At 31.7% G+C, this 16,745-nt stretch overlaps 1 protein-coding gene across 1 annotated transcript in view; it reads left to right on the top strand.

The window, feature by feature from the left end:
• Positions 1-466: 466 nt before the first annotated feature.
• LOC111716150 (netrin receptor UNC5C) overlaps positions 467-16,745 on the top strand; it is a 41,073-nt gene continuing 24,794 nt past the window's right edge. The window contains exons 1-14 of the mRNA XM_023491578.1: positions 467-629; positions 1,525-1,628; positions 2,957-3,046; positions 3,323-3,413; positions 4,045-4,123; positions 5,665-5,753; positions 6,526-6,549; positions 8,434-8,497; positions 10,738-10,874; positions 11,182-11,325; positions 11,971-12,061; positions 12,402-12,561; positions 12,907-12,976; positions 13,441-13,587. Of these exons, the coding sequence (XP_023347346.1) occupies positions 467-629; positions 1,525-1,628; positions 2,957-3,046; positions 3,323-3,413; positions 4,045-4,123; positions 5,665-5,753; positions 6,526-6,549; positions 8,434-8,497; positions 10,738-10,874; positions 11,182-11,325; positions 11,971-12,061; positions 12,402-12,561; positions 12,907-12,976; positions 13,441-13,587 (1,453 nt within the window). The remainder of the gene's footprint in view (positions 630-1,524; positions 1,629-2,956; positions 3,047-3,322; positions 3,414-4,044; positions 4,124-5,664; positions 5,754-6,525; positions 6,550-8,433; positions 8,498-10,737; positions 10,875-11,181; positions 11,326-11,970; positions 12,062-12,401; positions 12,562-12,906; positions 12,977-13,440; positions 13,588-16,745) is intronic.

The following is a 16,745-nucleotide window of genomic DNA, read 5'->3' as shown; positions in this document are numbered from 1 at the left end:
CATGGACGGACGAAACTCAGAAGGATATCTAAAGAAATCAAATTCTCTTCGATCATCAAACATTTCCAAAATTAAGGAAGAAAAATTATTAATATTATTCAATAAGACTTCAAATGTTGAGCTCCTATGAGCAAAGAATTTCACAAGTTGTTGCAGCTACAACACTTCTGGTATTAGCGGATTTTTTTTTGAGAAAATATTTTTGCGAACTTCCGCATCGTTTTTGCATTTATTCGCTTCGTTCATTTTCGCGAAAATAACCAGAAGAAAGTGATAAAGGAAGGAGTAGGAAAGGGGACTAGAAGAAGGAGATAAAGGAAGGAGTAGGAAAGGAGACTAGAAGAAGGGGGATAAAGGAAGGAGTAGGAAAGGGGACTAGAAGAAGGGGGATAAAGGAAGGAGTAGGAAAGGGGACTAGAAGGAAGAGACGGGGAGAAGGAGAAAAGGCGAGAACGAAGGAAAGGAAATGGGGATAAGGGTACAAAAGGAAAAGGAGACTAGGGACAATGAACAGGTGGACAAAATGGAAGGAGACACAGGGATAAGTGGTGAGAGAGAGGGAAAGAAAGGAGGATTGAAAGAAGGAGATGAAAAGGAGAGAAGTGGAGACGGAGAGAAGGAGAAGAAAAGTTGACAAGGGGAGAAGAGATGGAATATATGTCCTGAGAGAATAAGAATTCTCGGATATAAATCTTTATTTGAAGTTTAAAACTTTGGTACTTTGTTACGTTAACTAGATATATTACTTGTGATAACAGATATATTTTACTTGTGAACAAACAGAATTAGAAAAATACAATTTAAAGGCAGCCATTTAAAGTAAAAAAAACATTGAAAATAAAAATCTTGGTTGGAGAGTGAAATATTCAGCCGATTATAGGGTTTCCACGAAATGGCTAAATCTTTTGCGCAAAATTTGCGCTATTTTCGCGCAATTTTTTTTTTTGCGAACTTTTGCGCTATTTTTGCGCATGAAACGCAATGAGTTTTGCGCGGTTTTTTAAGCTAACTGAAAATCTCTCTCTTAGATTTTGTATTTACAAGGTTGGCCACGTTCGGTAACGGTTAGAAAAACAAGGAACCGGAAAGGATCATCAGGCAGCCGCCAGTTTTTAGTAATAATTTCCATTTCAGTTGTTTTTTCCCGTTAGTTAATGAAGCTGCCGTTCGTTAACGATCTCGATTAATTAACAGCATTAACAGTATATATACCAAATATTGATAAGTCCCTCCACTGTTAATGATCAGTAAGTTCGTTAACAAAAGTTTCACATCAATATAATGAGCGCTTTTGTATTTTATGATTGTTGTTTCAAGAATTATAAAGTTAAATTAAGTGGCAGAGTAAATGCCGCAAACTATTTTATATATCAAATACGACCTTTAAGTTGTATCCCGGAAGAAAAGTCTCTCAACTGGCATGTTCAGTTTCTTAAAAAATTGTGCAGTCAACTTCTTGTTTGTAGCTGTGGTCAAGTTCGAATCCATGTCGATGAGTGTAAACTATTCTATAATTGTGTTTAGTTTTAAACAAAGAGTTTGAGGTCCCTCCCTACAGCCAGAGTGTGGTCAGAGGAGGTCAAGTAGAACTAAGATGTCATCCTCCCAAGGGAAATCCTAATCCAAGGGTAAGAGAACAATTCTGTCATTTGTTCCTCTGAAAAAAGGTATTTATTGGATATTCATTTTTCATCCAAAATGTACCAATTTAACTTTCTTCAAAGAAAATTCTTATGCACAAATTTATTTTTATATTTCAAAATATTTTTCAATATTTTCACATAAATAAATATTTTTGATGAAAAGAATTGCAAAACAAAAGAAAATAGATATTTAAAGCAATTTTGTCTTTTTTAAAACTATGAATCTACAATTTTTATCAACTCATTCGCACAGAATTATGGTCGCAAAAATACAAAAATTCGAAATAGACATAAGATTTTACATTTTCTACCGGTATCACATTTACCTCCATCCTTCCACCTTCCCAAAGCCCTCCTCTGCACCCATTAACCTCCATTCTTCTCCCTCTCTATAGTCCTCATCCCTACACTTCCACAACATATCCCATATAATGAGTTTTGGCTAGAGATTTAGTTAGAGAGAATCTCATTAGACTTTGAGTTAAGTAATCGTTAGAGAAGTAGCGTCTAGATTTGTTACACGTATANTCTCCCTTTATCCCTCCACCTCCTCCACCTGCAAAGAGCACACGACGGACTAAGATGAATATTATTACTCTGATATAAATGAATATAAAGTGAATAACACAAAAATGGCGTAAACATGTTTTTCACATTTTACCTGGACATCATATTATTAATCTTAGCCAGGACTATTCCTACATCATTATTTTACCCTTTACTATCATCCTCAACATATTTTTACATTACATTTTTACAATATCTTTTTCGGAAACTTTAAACCTTCTGCATTTGTTCTGAATTTTTAAAATTAATTTTTAGATCGGCTATTTTCATAAAATAATTGATAACCAAGGCTGAAACGTGTTTTTAGCCTATTTCAAGGGAAAAGAAAAAAGAAGAGGTGGGAAAGGGAATGGGAAGTCATGGTATATAAAGGACAATCGTAGGCCATACAAAAGTATGACTGGACTAATGTAGGATAGGACCAATGTAGGGCAGGACTAACGAAGGACAGGAAAATGTAGGACAGGAAAAACGCAGGACAGGAAAAACGTAGGACAGGAAAAAAGTGGGACAGAACTAATGTAGGACAGAAAAAACGTAGGACAGAAATAATGTAGGACAGAAAAACGTAGAACAGGACTAATGAGGACAGGACAATTGTAGGATAAAACAAACTTGGGCAGGCGAACAATTGTAGGACAGCCTGACAGGGACAAAACGTAGAACGTAAGATAGGAGAAATTAAAAAAATTAAAATATAATTTCTAATATTATTTTATAATTATTATCATCATTTATAATATCAGATCTCCTGGCTAAAAGATAAGGTCGAACTGAACTCTGAAAGAGAGAATAATTATCTTCAATCTGCTGACGGCCATCTTATTATTGTTCAGGTAAAGATAAAATAATCTTAATTTTAAAATCAGCATATTATTAACATTTCGTAGCTTCTCTTGTTAAACATTCAAGTTTAATCTTAACTATCAAGTGATATGATTTATGAATACTAATAACGTTCTATCAGTTTAGTACTCATGTCATCGTATTTCTGTTCTTAATTGCTAAACAATAATTAATTGAAGCATTTCATTCAGATGAATCTTGAAAAATGGTATTAATTTTGCTTCAAAATTGGTACTGCGGACTCTTTTGTAACGTGTTATTTTTAGGTTGACGAGGAGGATGTTGGGAACTATACTTGTGTTGCAGAGAACCTTGTGAACCGTAGATACAGTACACCAGCTCGTGTTGATATATTCGGTACAGTACAGCAGTTTTGTGTTGATAAATTCGGTACAGTACGTTAGCTAGTGTTAATATTTTCGGTACAGTACACCAGCTAGTGTTGAAATATTCTGTACAATACACCAGCTCATGTTGATATATTTGGTACAGTACACCAGCTAGTGTTGATATATTCGGTACAGAACACCAGCTCATGTTTATATATTCGGTACAGTACACCAGCTTGTTTTGCTTTATTCGGTACAGTACACCAGTCTGTATTGATATTTGGTATCCAGTACACCAGCCCTTGTTTTTATTGGGTGTACACTGTACATTACACCAACTGTTGACTTGGACTCAACTTGCAATTGAATGGGGAATTTTTAATAAGACCCTTGGTACCACATAAATAAATAAAAAGACGGTGAATTGACCAGATAACCACTGTACCCGTTTTATAGAAAATATTAGTTTTTCTCTTGTTTTTTTTTACTTAAACCATTCAGTAATGGTGTCAGCTTTTGTAGTTACTTTTAAAGCCAGGAGAGACGTTTGCATTATTTTTCAATTGGAATTTTTTTTTCATTGAAATTTTTTCTAATCCGATGTAAGAACATGTATCATGCAATACATGCTTTTATAGAAATAAATAAAGATATTTCAGTTGACGGAGGATGGTCACTGTGGTCTCCCTGGGCAGATTGTGATGTACAATGTGGAAGAGGAAACCAGCATAGATACAGGTACACACAGATCGTTTCCACTTTTTTGAAAAACTATTGTTTTGATTTAAAAACGACTAAAAAAACGAATAACGAAATGATCGATTTTCGTTTTTTGAAAGTTGAAAACTAGTGGTTAGTTTTATTAAAACAAACGTTCGTTTTTAGAAAAAAAAATAAAAACGAAACGAAAAACGGTTGGTTTTTCGATCGGTTTTAAAAACGATTAACAACCCAACACAAATGTGTGCGGTACAGTCATAGAGAATAGAATATATATTAGAGGGGAATTTAAAGAATCTCTCGGTATGAATTTTTTCAGTCCCTTTCAGCCTGAAAGGGAGTTCAAAGTGTACAAATCATGTAAATGTTCACAAATTATATGCAGTACATTAATACAGTATGTTTCCTAGACTATACATTTCTATTTCGATTTTTTTAAAATGTTAAATAAACTTTATAATGAATTAGGTGAATAAAAAACATCATTTGATTTATAGTTATAACAGAAAATCATCGTTTGTAAAGTGAAAGGCATAGAGTCTATGTGAAATGATCATTGGTCAATTATGAAACCAGCCTGTTTCATAATTTGGTTTTTTTTTAACAATAATTTTAGATTTTCTATAAAATGATATTCCAGGGCCCAAGAGGTTATAAAGCATAAATATGTGAAGTACACCTGCAGTATGGAAACAGTACAACAACATGGCCGTCTTACACTTTTTTCTAGTAAATTCCCCTCTAATATATATTCTATTAATCTCTATGGGTACAGTTCAGCATAGTTCACTATATAATACAAGTAAATACGAGAGTAGTATTACAAAAGAAACCGAGTTTTTGCAACAAACTCACATTTTCTCTTGTCTATATTATTGCATCAAGGGTGTAAACCATAGATAAAGATAGATTGCGCATAAGACGACATTTTTCATCTTGAGAGATATAAATGTACAGAGATGTTTTAAAGATATTCCTATTATGTAGATTAACTAGGTCGGTTGTGAACATTAGCTGTTCTTATGTCATTGAGTACTTGTGGTGTACATGAGTTCTGTAGAGAGAAATTTAAGTTAGTTTAGTCCTTCTCATGTCCTTCTTCAGTTTTCGTCAATATGATATATTGTTCAGTGAAATAATTTGATATTCTGAAAAAAAATTCACTCCTCAATGGTTTAATAATTATGAAATCCATTAAAAAACCAAACCACCCCGCTTATCATTGAAGTACACTTTGACCCCTTGAAGTATGAGTTCTCGGACTGCACAATTCTTGGTGATTTTGCGTACATAAGCTATCTATGTTTATTTATTTATCTATGGTGTAAACAGAATGTTTGAAATATCAAAGGTCTACGACATTGGTTTGCATATTTATGGATTAATAATTAGAGTTTGTGGCGAAAACTCATTTTCTTTTTTGAAAAAAAATGCAGTTTAACAACCTTATTTGCATACCCAGATCCACTGCACTATGTCTATACACTGTACATGGTCTGTAATAGCTCTGGACCTAAACTGCATGTACCTGTACAGTATATTAATAATGTGGTGTACAGGGTGTGTAATAATCCAGTACCGAGCCTGAATGGAGATTATTGCTTTGGAGATGGAGAAGAAACATTGCCTTGTGTAGCTCTATGTAAAGGTAAGGTTTCATGACTAAACTTTTATGAAAATTAAGATTAAGGCATCATACAGTGGTAGGCGATTAAATCAATACAATGAAGACGACTATTTCATTTAAGTTTTGATTGTTAACGAGCTTTTTCGAATTACAAGTCTACAAGTAATCATGCAAAGAGAACTTTTTGAATTGACAGCTTCTTCTGACTTCTATGTTTTATTTGTATTGCGTATCCATATATTGTTTAACACCTTGATTCAAATCAAAAATTAAATCGAAAGTCGTCTTAGTTGAATTAATATATACAGCCAACCACTGTAGTATTATATGTATGACAATCAACAGATAAATGGAATCTACAAATTTTGATTAAATTTAATTAGATTTGAAGTACGTTTAGTTCACTAACTTTTAAGTACACTTAAACTTGAAAGTTAAGCTTAAAATATTGATTGAAGTCTTGAAACATTAATCAAATAAGTAGATATAGATATAATTCAATGATAATAAGATGGACATCTGATTCACCTAAAGCTTATTTAATTAGAGCTGGCCATCTATTTAAACACAAAATATAAAATTGTTTAAACATATCATGGAATTCTACTAAACACCCTAAAGAATGGTAACAGAAAAGTACGGGAAAATGATATTTTGAAAGTAATTAGAATAACTTGCCTTGATTTTACTTTAAAACTTAAAGTTGTCTTTAACACTATAATTAAATTATTTGATTTAAACTCCTGAGCACAAGTAAAACAGGAGAATTTATTCATTACCAATTGTTTCATAGAGGAAGATATTGTAGCTGGCACTGGTAAGTTTTAAATAAACTGTACGTGCGTTGTAATGTACTGTTTTGTTGTACTTCATTGTCTGTGTTGTTTAGTGAAATATTGATTACTTTTTGAATTGAGGAACACATCGTACAACTAGAAAGAGACCTTTAGTTGCAAATTAATTCTTTGAAAATAAACTTAGTTCTGTTAAAAGCACTTTTTTTTTGTCGTTTTTATATATTTCTAATTAAATAATACAACAAAACAATGTGTGCATAAAAATATCTAAAAGCATATGGATTCCATTTACAGATAATTTCATGCTAATCAATTTAGACATTCCGCACTATTTTGTGGGAATGATAAAGATATGCAAGTAAAGTGCTAAAATCCAATCAGGAATTCAAAGAAACTTTTAATGCAAAATCATCAGCCCTTAAGGACATTGTTAAGCGTTGCATGAAATAATTAAAAAATGTGTTTTCAAATAGGTAAATAATCCAGCTCCAGAAATTATTAAAACAGTGATGTTAATTAACTCCAAATTCTACACTAACTGCCGGTTAAAACTTTAACCAGTAGTTGAACTAGTCGTATTTTCTAGTTTAACTACTCAACTATTCATAAATTTCACGCTCTTAAACTTGGGTAGAAATATGATTGTTTAAACCTGAGACTTATTGACAACCATGAAGCTTACAAATTACTATAAATAACTATAAGGAAAAATTCAAATAATGAAAAAATTCTTCTGAAAAATAGGTATTCATCGGCCAAGATTTGATCTTTCATTTAAGGAGAATTAGATATAGTAACTTTGACTTTTCATGCAAAATTATTAAAAAAAAAAACACTTATTTTTTATTATTTCAGAAAGAAATTCAAATATTAGTTTTAAGGTGTGAATCTTGTGTAGTACTCAAATACATAAGGGTTTACTAAAATCCTTTAATTATAAATCTTAATAATCTTCTACTAGCCATATCTAATTTTCTTGAAATAAATAATAAAAATCAAATATTGAATTTAAGATTAGTCTTTGACTCCTAGTTTTAAAATGAATTTCACTGCACTATCTTGTATGGGGAAAAGTCGTTTAGACATAAATGATAAGTTTCATAAACTTTATGAAAGATTTAAACAAAAAATTGAACAAAAAGCAAACTAGAAAAATAAACCATGAAAGACAAAGTTTTAATCGTGAGTTTTACAAAGAAACTGAAAACTTTCATTTTTACAAATCAGGTTTAGAGCAAAACTGTTCCACAGCCTTACAGGGTGTAGTTTCCAGTTTAGACATCAAACTGATAAAACAAACAAATTATATTGAAATTATGTAAAAAACAAAATGTTAAGTTTTTTCCAATCTTGTTTATTTCATTTTTAAAAATTTGTTTGATTTTGTACGATGTTGAATGGAGTTATGCAGTAGGGTGTTTATGATTTGTTTTAGTTTTGATTTAACCATAAATTCTTTTAATTACAATTTTCATGATCAACTACATTTTTACCCACAAAGGATGAGACTTCAGAGACGACTGTTAGGAATTTTTACTGTCTCTTTCCTTGTGTTTATAGTTCCTTCCAATGCAAACTTGTTCATATATTTTCTAAATCATAAAGTAAGCCATGAAAAGACTACATTTAAGGCAAAACACTTGATCTAACCTTGGGATCGTCAAACTTTAAGAGTTTCCGGTGACATCCTTTGTGGGCAACCCTGTTGCTTAAGAACCCGGGGCGTTGCCCATGAGCCCTGATATCTCTAAAATATTTTATATCACTAGTAGTATTACTGTTGGTGTAAAAAATAATCCAATAATTCTATTTGCTGCAGAAACATACATTCTTAGCTCCGATATGTATATGATGCAAGTACATAACATGGTGTACAGTTTGTACACTCATTTATTTGTTTTTAGTTGATGGATCTTGGTCCAGTTGGTCAGGCTGGTCATCCTGTAGTCCCGACTGTAAACATTTCAGGTAAGACATTTTTTAATATTTAATCTCAAACATTTTTTAACAGTGTACCAACACATGGCTAGAAAGAGTCTAAACGTAGACGTAGACCTAGTTCAACCAATTCTCTTTAGGCTTGAACTGGATGAAAAAAATGGATTTAACTACATAATAAAGCCTTTTCTTAAATAGATATTACAGCTTCATATAATGAATAACAAATTCATATTTGACATCTAAATATGTAATAAAATATTTCGTGAGTAAAGTGAGTGGAAAGGGGGAGCAAAGGGAAAAAGAAACAAATTCAGTGAAAAAACCTAAATATTCAGAAAAACAAATTATAATATTTAACAAAAACACCAACACTGCATAGTCAAGGAAGGTGTATATAAAAACAAACAAAGTTCAAGTTAAATTTTAATTCTTTTTAAATTAGTGATGTTGTATTGTTTACAAAATCTCTGTTTTTGTGTTTAGTGTTGCTATAAATGAGTATGATCGAAGCGCAGTACGCCTACATTAAACTTAATTTTCAACTAATTAGAAATGATATTTTAATAATAAATACCAATGCATGTTGATAAATCTAACTTATTGTAAACAGTTCATGCAAACTCTTATTGGGTTCAAACTTTTTTTAGTGGAGAATATTAACTGTAGGGAATGAAAAAAATAAAATAAAAATAAAAGTTTTAAAAAAAATCTTTCAGTTCTTCTGTTAAAATTCATGCGTCACTTTCCAGAAAATTCAATAGCGTTTCCCGTGATTTAAAAAAAATTGTCAAAAAAAATTCGAATAAAAAAAATACGAATTTTAAAACTTTTTTAGCCTATGTTACACTCAGGGTACCCATTCAGTCCAGCCGTTTGGCATATGTTTATATATATTAATGTCTTGTTTTATTATACAGAAGATATAAACGTCTAGATTTTTTAAACAAAAAGTGTACCGTACCGCATCAAGTAGCATCTAATAAACTTGCAATTAACCAACTTTAATGTATTTCCATTATAATATTTTCTATATTATTCGTTTGTCCGAATTCTTGTAGGAAAAGTTATAAATATGTTAAGTAAGTAACAACCTTTACAAACCCGATCAACACAACATACATATATAGAGTAACTAATAGAAAAGATTAGTACGTGCAGTAGTGTTTAAGAAACTGCAAATATGAGAGGTTTTAAACACTAAAAAAACAAAAAATGTTGACCTTAAATTGCTGTAGTCTATTGCCGAGTATGTCTGATTTGGTAAAAACGCTAAAAATTAACAAAGGAAACATTCATATAGCTGATAAAATTCCGCGAAATTTATCAGTTAAAAGGCTTTACACAGTCATCTTAGCTTCATCATTAAATTTTGAGCAAAAGAGATGCCTCCTATAGTTCTAAAAAAGCAAACTTTAACTACTTTTACTTCAATGTTTTTTAACGTAAGAGTTCAATGGGTCAAAACAAACATGTAAAAATTGGTCTACACTGTCACATACACACACATGTCTGCCGCTTTAGTAGTTGTAAATTGCGGTACAGTCCAAACTAAGACCGCAAAGGTGTGCCCTGCTCGGAAATTTGATATTTTGACCCTCTTTGTATAACATAGTGGTCTTCAGATAAAAAGTTAGAAACAATATCCCGTCTAAAATTGAAAGTTATGTCCGTTAAATAAGCTTATTTGCATAAAAAAGGTAAAACTTTTTTTAAGATCTAGATATTTATTATCTCCGTTTGTATTGTATTGTACAAAATAGTTTACATGAGTTGAATAATAAAGTTTTACAACAAACTCGTTTACATATTTAAACATAAAAAAGGTAAAACTTAACATGGTGTATAAGTACTAGTAACACATTGGCATAGTTTGTCAATGGCAAGCATCATGGTCTGAACTGCAGACGTATACATGTTATTCAAACTTTTTCATGAAAGATTTAATCTTTTTATCACGGTTTTATCATATAACGGATGATGGTCAACATTGTTTAACATTGTTTTTACCACATTGTGACCTCATACCTCCCTAACTTTAATTTTACACTCAAGTTTAAAAAAGGAAAATTTATTAATTGTTACATTCGGGAACTTAAAAGAATGCTTGTCTCAAGACCTCTTCAATAAATAATAATATTAATTAATATAATAATAAATTATCAACTTTAATTTGACTTTAAACGATTTGTTTCATTGCTTAATTAAATCTTAAACAAACTCCATGGTTTACGTCTATTGAAGCATGAACTAATTAAACATTTGAATAGAATGAGAACCTGCTCCGCCCCCCTACCAAACAGTGGTGGGGACTACTGTCGTGGGCGTGACCAAACATCTGCCCCCTGCACCGGAGGGATGTGCAGGGTTTCTGGCGGACCTACTTTGCCTCACCCCCATTCAGATGGTAAGAGAAAGAAAAATTTAGAAGAAACAGTTTCAAAAACATCTTAATATTTGAAAAATAAATAATATTTGTATCTAAATGTACTTAGGAATTCAGTTGAACCATTTCTGTAAAGAATTGGGCCTTTGCCACAAACTCTGATTTTCAAACAATGTTAGTTCAATTAATCTAAGTTGAAATATCAAAGGTTTACACTATCAGGTTGCAAATATATAAGGATCTGAAAATTTGAGTTTGTGCCAAAGACTTAATTCCTTTGTGACTACTTTAATAACATATAAGTTTTAATAATTAATGTTCTACCCAGGCGAGAGTGTTCTTGAGGAGGATTTAAGTTTGCTGATTGGATTGTCTGTAGCCCTTCTCGTATTTCTGTCTGTAACCCTGCTCTCAATTAAACTCATTCGAAGAAAGGGTCGGAGTCAGAGTATATACAACATGGCTAGTTTAGGTAGGTCGTCTTCATCCTAGAGGTTTAGTAAACAGGGAGAAGCTTCAAAGCTTCAAACAATATATATATATATATATTAATCATACACATTTTTTACATATCCCTCATTATGAACTATTTTTCGAAAATAAACTTGTTTTTATGTATATAGAGGAGGAGCTTACAAGTCCTAAGTGGGAAAGGGGGGGGGGGAATGTTATCCTCGGATATACTTTCAAAATAAAAATATTTATAAGGTATATTAGGTCAGATGAATGTTCCCCTGACTTTTTTCCGTCGTGAATCAAGTTCAATTTAAACTGAACATTGCGGCTAGGACATTTGGTCCTTTGCTGGACTGGTCTTCTTTAGATTTTTATTTTCAACCTAATTTAAGATTAATGTGACCCAAAAATGTGTAGGATGAAATACAATAAAACATAATATTTCTCATTCCTAAATATTTGATATTTTAATATAAGATTAACATTATTAACTTTAGAATGAAAAACAAACTACATATTTCAAATCTAAACGATTATTGTGAACCTCATTACCATTCTTTTATATTCTTATAGTTAATACTACTACTACATTTATTATCATTATCATATTACTATTGTTGTGATTAACATTATTATCCTCATCATTATTCTTATTATTCAGTGTACCGGGATGAGTTCCTTGAGAAAGACGGGAACGGGAATAAAAGAGAAGAAACAAACTTTTCATTTCCCGGTGCAAGGGTATTCCACAGGTATATAAAAGGTGCAAGGGTATTCCGCAGGTATATAGAAGATGCAAGGGTATTCCATAGGTAATTGATATCATTGATTTAAACGATTTCGGAGATTATTCTGTGTTATGTAGATGGATTTTTCACTATTTTGAATAACAAAATTTTTGGACTTTTTAAAATTCTAACGATTTCTAAACCTTCCCTGGGGTCATGCATATAGATATAAAAGTTGGTTTTATTAAAACATTAACGATAATTTGTTATCATCGTCATTATTATCATCGTTATTCTTTTTGAATATTTATGATATTGTTATTATCATGTTATCATCTACATCATTAATCATATTACTATAAAGGTCAGAGGATCAGCAGATCTTAAAACTGGACTTCCCAGGATCAACCACCAGTTCTCCTTTTGTGGATAAAAGGGGGCACCAAGGAGAACAGAGGGGCTCATGTCCCCCACCCCCGCCTCCTGCAAATCCAGTCAAAAGCCCTGTAGTCAGTGAACATCAGGAACAATATTAATTTTATGTCAAAAAAGCTTTAAAATGGATTTACAGTTTTATAAAAATTATAATTAGAAGTGTCTGGTTAGACTAATAAAAGACGAATACTTACGAAGCTTCTCTAAGAATTACCTCAAATAAACCCAATGAACCCAGCAATTTTTATTTATACTTATTTAATGGAATAAAGAGCATTGAGAGGGATGTTGTGGAAAAGTTAAAAGGGTGTTCAGTTAAATTAGTGGTGTTGCCTATTTCTTAAGAATTTATAGCTTTTTACTTTTCCATTTAGCAACAAAAGTTCAAACAATGTATTTTTGAAAAAAATCAAAATTTCTATTGTTGTATTTAGTACGATGTTCCATTTAGTCATTTGGCCCAGCCGTTGCAACCAGTAGATATATCAGGATACAGTGATATAGGTATGTTCAGAATTGTATTTACCTAGTTGAGAAATGTTGAAAAAGAAAAGAATCCTCTATTTGAATAAAATGTTTCGATATGCTCCATAATTCATACTTTTATTTGAATGTTTGTTTGAGCAGCAAATATTACTATCTATCAAATATCCATCTATTTATCTGTCTATCTGTCTAAACAACTTCACAGCTTACCATGGTCGACGACCGGCGATACACCTTTCACCTTTTCACAATTAAAGTATAAACATTTTTTATTTTCATTTACTAATTTTGGTTGCACTGAACATTGCAACGATTGCAATAAAAACATACATAAATTTTATCACACCCTGGTTAATAGTTCATCATTTACAAATTAGATGACTGAGTTTAAACTGATACAGGATCGACGACATGCTTGGTTTTGTAAGTGTTAAATGAGTTTATTGCCCCCTAGTGTTGTGGTTTATTTTTAATACTTGCAGGTGATGTGCGGGAGAGATATGAGAGTACTAGTGAGGAAGGAGAGGAGAGGATAAACTGGTTGATGGAAGGACCAGGTCTTACACCTCTTATCAAACATTCACCTTGGACATCCTCGATACAGAGTCTTAATTCATCCATAGCTTCAGGTAGCTAATATTCAACCATATTCTTAGGTAGATAATATTCATTCATACCTTTAGGTAGATAATATTCATTCATAGCTTCAGGTAGCTAATATTCATTCATAGCTTCAGGAAGATAATATTCATACATAGCTTTAGGTAGATAATATTCAACCATATTCTTAGGTAGATAATATTCATTCATACCTTCAGGTATATAATATTCATTCATAGGAAGATAATATTCATACATAGCTTTAGGTAGATAATATTCAACCATATTCTTAGGTAGATAATATTCATTCATACCTTCAGGTATATAATATTCATTCATAGCTTCAGGTAGATAATATTCATCCATATTCTTAGGTAGATAATATTCATTCATAGCTTCGAGTAGATAATATTTATCCATAGCTTCAGATATATTATATTCAACCATAGCTTCAGGTAGATAATATTTATCCATAGCTTCAGGTAGATAATATTCATCCATATTCTTAGGTAGATAATATTCATTCATAACTTCAGGTAGATAATATTCGGCGGCCATAATATTCAACCATATTCTTGGGTAGATAATATTCATTCATAGCTTCAGGTAGATAATATTCACCCATATTCTTAGGTAGATAATATTCATTCATAGCTTCAGGTAGATAATATTCATCCATATTCTTAGATAGATAATATTCATTCATAGCTTCGAGTAGATAATATTTATCCATAGCTTCAGGTATATTATATTCAACCATAGCTTCAGGTAGATAATATTAATCCATAGCTGCAGGTAAATAATATTCATTCATAGCTTCAGGTAAATAAGATTCATTCATAGCTTCAGGTAGATAATATTCATCCATAGCTGCAGGTAGATAATATTCATCCATAGCTTTAGGTAGATAATATTAATTCAAAGCTTCAGGTAGATAATATTCATCCATATTCTTATGTAGATAATATTCATTCATAGCTTCAGGTAGATAATATTAATCAATAGCTTCAGGTAGATAATATTCATTCATATAGTCTCAAATTTGTAATATTCATCTATAGCTTTAAGTATATAATATTCATCCATAGTCAAGACGATGGATAATATTCATCCATATAGTTAATTCAATCACTTTTATCAGCTCTCCGTAATATCAACTCTTTTCCTATTTCTGCACCATACTTCACCCTTGAGTCTACCTAACTGACATGGTTGACATTCTGGTTGATAAATTGATTTGTTATCCGTGGTTCCAACTACCCTCTAGCTATATACCAACACAAAACTAACATGAAGGAATTTAACACCTATTTGAAAACACAAATAAGACATTTTAGGGATCGTTGCAAATTAAAGCTTTGTGTACGGCTCAACGATCGACCAATTTAAAGAAATATGATAGTGATCGGTAAAATAACTTTCTTACTTGTTTGATTTACAATCATAGGAATTAAGATTTCTTGGGATTTATTTGAAAATGTCGTTGTCATTACCGCAAAATCATGTGGTCACGAAGATCTATATAACAAACGTTTGGGCAGCCTCATAAATTTAATATTATTATTGTTATGTTTAATTTAAAGAAAATTGAAAAGAAAGAAATGATTTTTACAGGAGGTGCGGTTTGGATTTTTTTTTATTCTCTCTAGCTCACAGTTTTAATACTTGCCTAATACACATTAATCTAGAATGGCATGGTTTATTATAGTATAATGTCTCGATTTGCCGCGCGTATATGAACTTTGGCATCAACATTCAAAATATTATAATTAATCCTTACACATTTAAGCCTGATTAAAACATTATTTTTTACTCCTAATTATTGCAATTATTGTTATTGCTCATTTTGCTATTTTGTAACTATGTTTTTGTTATCAAAAATGGCATTTCACCTCATACCGCGTTCAACAAGAACAACATCTTTGTTTTTATTAAACAAAGAAAGAAATTTAGATTTTATAAAATCTTACAAAGCCCACTCGATCTGGCCCACCTCGTTCTGGATTGCAACATTTTACAGCTCTATGGAAAGAAGCAGATTGCACAATTTCTGCAAAGACATTTTTAGGAAATTATTGACAAAGGGAATTTTAACAATTCTAGTTTTTCTTGTATAAACATTTAGGTTTTGAAAATTTTGCAAATATTTTTGATTATTTGAATTCTCTGGGTCAGTCGGAATAGGGTTAAAGAGGTAGAAGACCACATCTTGGAAAACTAAGCAGACTATCAACCTTTATAGATGTACTCCCGATCTTTCAACTATCCTTCATTAAATACAAATACAGGATAAGCCTAGTTATTTAATTCTTACCATAAACTGGTTAATTTATTTAAACATTATACTTCAGATATACTCTGTATTCACATGACTCAAATTTGTGCATGATCCGAACCGGTACAAAGATTTACCGGTCTGGTGTAAGTGTACAATATATCCATCAGGGAGTAAGGAATAAAAGGGAGATATAACTGACGCGGATCGCCCTACCATATGATTACATGCTTTGCAGACGGGTACTTCATTTGAATAAGAAATATTTGTCCGTCTGCATGTATAATCATATGGTACGGCGAACCGCATCAGTTATATCTCCCTTATATTCCTTACCAGTGTAAAGACGACCCAGCACCTTTTATGAAGCAAAAGTAGGCCAGCAAGATCTATGTGTATTCTACTCTGTACTCTGGTTAACATTTGCTGCTGGTTTATTGTTTTTACTCCGGGTCTAGATTATATACGGGAGAAGTTAATGATGCGAGAGACTCTGTTTTCTGGAGCTCCGGGTCCCATTGTTAAACGTCTTGGTATCACAGCCACTCCCCCCCCCCCCGCCAATTCAACGCAAGAAACTTGAAACTAGATTAAAGAAATTTCATCGAGAAACTTTTTGAATTCTAGAATTACTTGAAAACTTTATTCGAATTGGATTCCTGAACTTTGTAGAAAGTGGGAGCAGGGACATAAGGAAGGAATGTTGTTTGGGAATTGTATTCATTTACTTTGAAATTGAGTTTTTGTCACAAACTCTGATTTTCTTTTTTTCTTTATCTTTACATTTGAATGTCGTAGACCTTAGATATTTCATACTATGAATCATTTTAGATCAAATAATTATAATTTGAAATATCAAAGGTTTACACCATCAGGTTGTCTGCATCGCACATAGTTTGAAGATTTTCATTT

The sequence above is a fragment of the Eurytemora carolleeae genome, unplaced genomic scaffold (genome assembly GCF_000591075.1).
Source record: "Eurytemora carolleeae unplaced genomic scaffold, Eaff_2.0 scaffold1679, whole genome shotgun sequence".
NCBI classification, from domain to species: Eukaryota; Metazoa; Arthropoda; class Copepoda; order Calanoida; family Temoridae; genus Eurytemora; species Eurytemora carolleeae.
This window is presented reverse-complemented; position numbering and strand designations above follow the sequence as displayed.